Source organism: Neophocaena asiaeorientalis, unplaced genomic scaffold (assembly GCF_003031525.2).
Source record: "Neophocaena asiaeorientalis asiaeorientalis breed wild unplaced genomic scaffold, Neophocaena_asiaeorientalis_V1.1 scaffold198, whole genome shotgun sequence".
Lineage (NCBI taxonomy): Eukaryota > Metazoa > Chordata > Mammalia > Artiodactyla > Phocoenidae > Neophocaena > Neophocaena asiaeorientalis.
The window spans coordinates 4,984,184-4,987,151 of record NW_020175221.1 but is presented as its reverse complement, the minus strand read 5'-3'; the positions used below and the strand labels follow the sequence as shown (position 1 = coordinate 4,987,151).

At 35.3% G+C, this 2,968-nt stretch overlaps 1 protein-coding gene across 1 annotated transcript; it reads left to right on the top strand.

Moving 5' to 3' along the window:
• The first annotated feature begins 627 nt into the window (after positions 1-627).
• CD24 (CD24 molecule) lies at positions 628-2,444 on the top strand. Its single transcript, XM_024765404.1, has one exon. It carries the CDS (start codon positions 703-705, stop codon positions 937-939), a length of 237 nt encoding a protein of 78 aa, XP_024621172.1. The 5' UTR covers positions 628-702; the 3' UTR covers positions 940-2,444.
• The last annotated feature ends 524 nt before the right edge of the window (positions 2,445-2,968 follow it).

Below are 2,968 nucleotides of genomic sequence, written 5' to 3'. Positions count from 1 at the left end.
TCCAATCACATAAGTTAGGTCATGTGTCTGGTGTACATTGTCACGTGCGTGCATCCTCTACGAGTGGTTGTGCTTTTGTGTACTTTACTGGACAGTACTGTATACAGTACAGTAGTACAGTATCTTTATTTCAAGCCCAGGATGTCAGGAAGCAAGCATAAAAAACAGCTGTGATGTAACTAGTACTAATGTACTTTTCAAAGTACTGTACTGTAAGATTAAAAATGTTTTCTTTATTTCTTGTGTTTTTTTAATGCATTATGTGTGTGAAAGGTATTATAAACCTAATACAGTACAGTACTATGTAGCTGATTGTGTTTGTTGGGTACCTAAGCTAACTTTGTTGGTCTTGTGAACAAATTAGACTTACCAATGCGTTCCCGGAACAAAACTCGTTCGTATGTAGGGGACTTAACGGTATTTTTTAAACTGATTGTGTATGAGCTCATAAAGCAAGTCTCAACTCATTTCAAAGAATAGGTATTACCCAGAACAGCTTCTCTAGTAAGTGTAATTAAGAATCAATAACAAAAAGGCGAATGAAAAATATTGCCATATACTGAGAATTTAGAGAACACATTTCTATTTAATCCATGGGTCAAAGAAGAAATGTTAGCCCACCTTGCCTGCGCCCGCCCGGAGCCAGCGGTCCTTTACGTACCCCGCATCCAGTGAGACGCGCTGCGCACCGACGGAGCGGACATGGGCAAAGCGATGGTGGCCAGGCTCGGACTGGGGCTGCTGCTTCTGGCACTGCTCTTACCTACGCAGATTTATTCAAATCAAACAGCTGTTGTAACGCCTTCAAGTAATTCCTCCCAGCATACCTCAGCTGCCCCCAATCCAGCGAATGCCACCACCAAGGCAAGTGCCGGTACTCTGCAGTCAACAGCCGGTCTCTTGGTGATCTCGCTCTCCCTTCTACATCTCTACTGTTAAGAGACTCAGGCCAAGAAACATCTATACTTCCCATCCTCTAAACCCACTTCAGATGGCATCCAGACATCCAGTGTGACAAGGGAAAAAAAAAAACAGGTCTTCATTGAATGAATCTGCTAGTTCCACACCTTATTTTATTGACAGAAACTGTTGAGGATCCCAAATTTGATTGGTTTGAAGAGCATGTGAAGGGTTTGACTAGATGACGAATGCCAATATTAAATCTGCTGGAGTTTCCTGTACAAGATGAAGAGAGACAACATCCAAAATTAGTTAAGAGATGATTTCCTTAAATGTGGCTTAAGAAGTATGGACACATAAAACTCTACCTTGAAAGTGAGAATAGATTTTATCTTACCTAGAGATAAAGAATGGGATGTGGAACAGAGATTCAGTTTTCATTTGTTCATTAAATTTATAAGGCCATAAAACAATGAGGTAAAACAAAGCTTCTGTGATTCTATTTATATGTACATTAGAAGGAACTCCCAGGTGTTACTGTAAATCCTCAATGTGTTGTTTCAGCAGTACTAATTTAATGCTGATGTACTCTAGAGAAAATTTTATGTTAAGCTATCGCTGTTCTCTTGGGAGCTGAACTCTTTCTTTCCCTTGGGGTTTGGGTTTGACATTGCATTTGAATTTTTATATAGTCATTGATATGTACCAGGGCAATGATGGATTGGAATCTACCCCAAATCCAAGCATAATGAGTACATTTTGCTTATATATTTATCAACTATTCTTATTCAAAAAGAGCAGTAGATTCATTTAGCTAAACAGATAACAAAGAGTAGAATTACATTGATCTCAACTAATTCAAAATGCTTTTTATTTCTGCATATGTCGGATACTTTTTACAGTTTAAAAAATGATCTGTTTTGAAGGTAAGATTGACAGATCTTGAAATTAAAAAGGCGCAAATATGTGAAGGAGCTAAACTATAAATCAGATCTATTTGGCAAGGGAAGACTGGAAGCTTGCTTACATTAAATTCAGAAAAACTTTTGTACTCTTTTCTGTAAATACTTCTTTTTAAACTGAATCAGAATAGCCACATTTGGAACACTTTATGTTACCATTCAATATTTTTAGATAGTTAGAACCTGGTCCTAAAGCCTAAAATGGGCTTGATTTTGGAAAGTAAATCTTTTCACAACTGCCTTGATGCACAGAAACCTTTTTAAAAATAGACACTCCCTAAAGTCTTTTGTTCGCATGGTCACACACTGATGCTTAGATGTTCCGAAATCTAATATGGCCACAGTAGTCTTGATAACCAGTCATTTTTTTTTTCCATCTTTAGAAATCTACACTGGAACAACCATATCCAACAAATCTCAAGCTACTGTGTGTGTGAATGAACATTCTCTTTTGTTTCATGCCTGAATGCTGTATATCTATTTTGGATTGTATATTGTGTTTGTGTATTTATGCTTTGATTCATAGTAACTTCTCTTGTTATGGAATTGATTTGCATTAAACACAAACTGTAAATAAAAAGATGGCTGAAAGCAATCCAAAAAAAAAAAAAAAAAAAAAAAAATTAAAAAAAAACAAAAAAAAAAAAAAAAAAAAGAAATGTTAGTGGATATTAAAAAATAAAAACAAACAAAAAGAAGCCTAGAACTGGAGGGCAACCAAAAATCTACTTTTTAAAACTGTGGGAAAGAGTAAAAGCAGGTTTGAGGTCTGTTTAGCTTTTAAATTATTATATTACAAAAGAAAAAAAATTGAGAAGTCGTGAGTTTTTTCTAAAACTAAAGGTTATAAAAAAAGTAGCCTAATAAACTCAAAGACAGCAGGAAGATGGATATAATATAGATAAGGGCAAGTATCAATGAGATAGAATATAAAGGTACAATAGGAAGCGTCAAAAGAACTAAGTTTGGTTTGAAATAAACTTTATCTGAGATTGATCAAAAAGGAGAGAGCTATATAGGGGAAAAAACATGAATAAATAATACACCAGATATTAAAGGGGATATGATAAAAGATAAGGCCAAGATCAAAATATATAGCATCAAAA

Excerpts from the sequence above, each read along its gene's own strand:
- CD24 (XM_024765404.1), top strand. The coding sequence starts at position 703 with ATGGGCAAAGCGATGGTGGCCAGGCTCGGACTGGGGCTGCTGCTTCTG.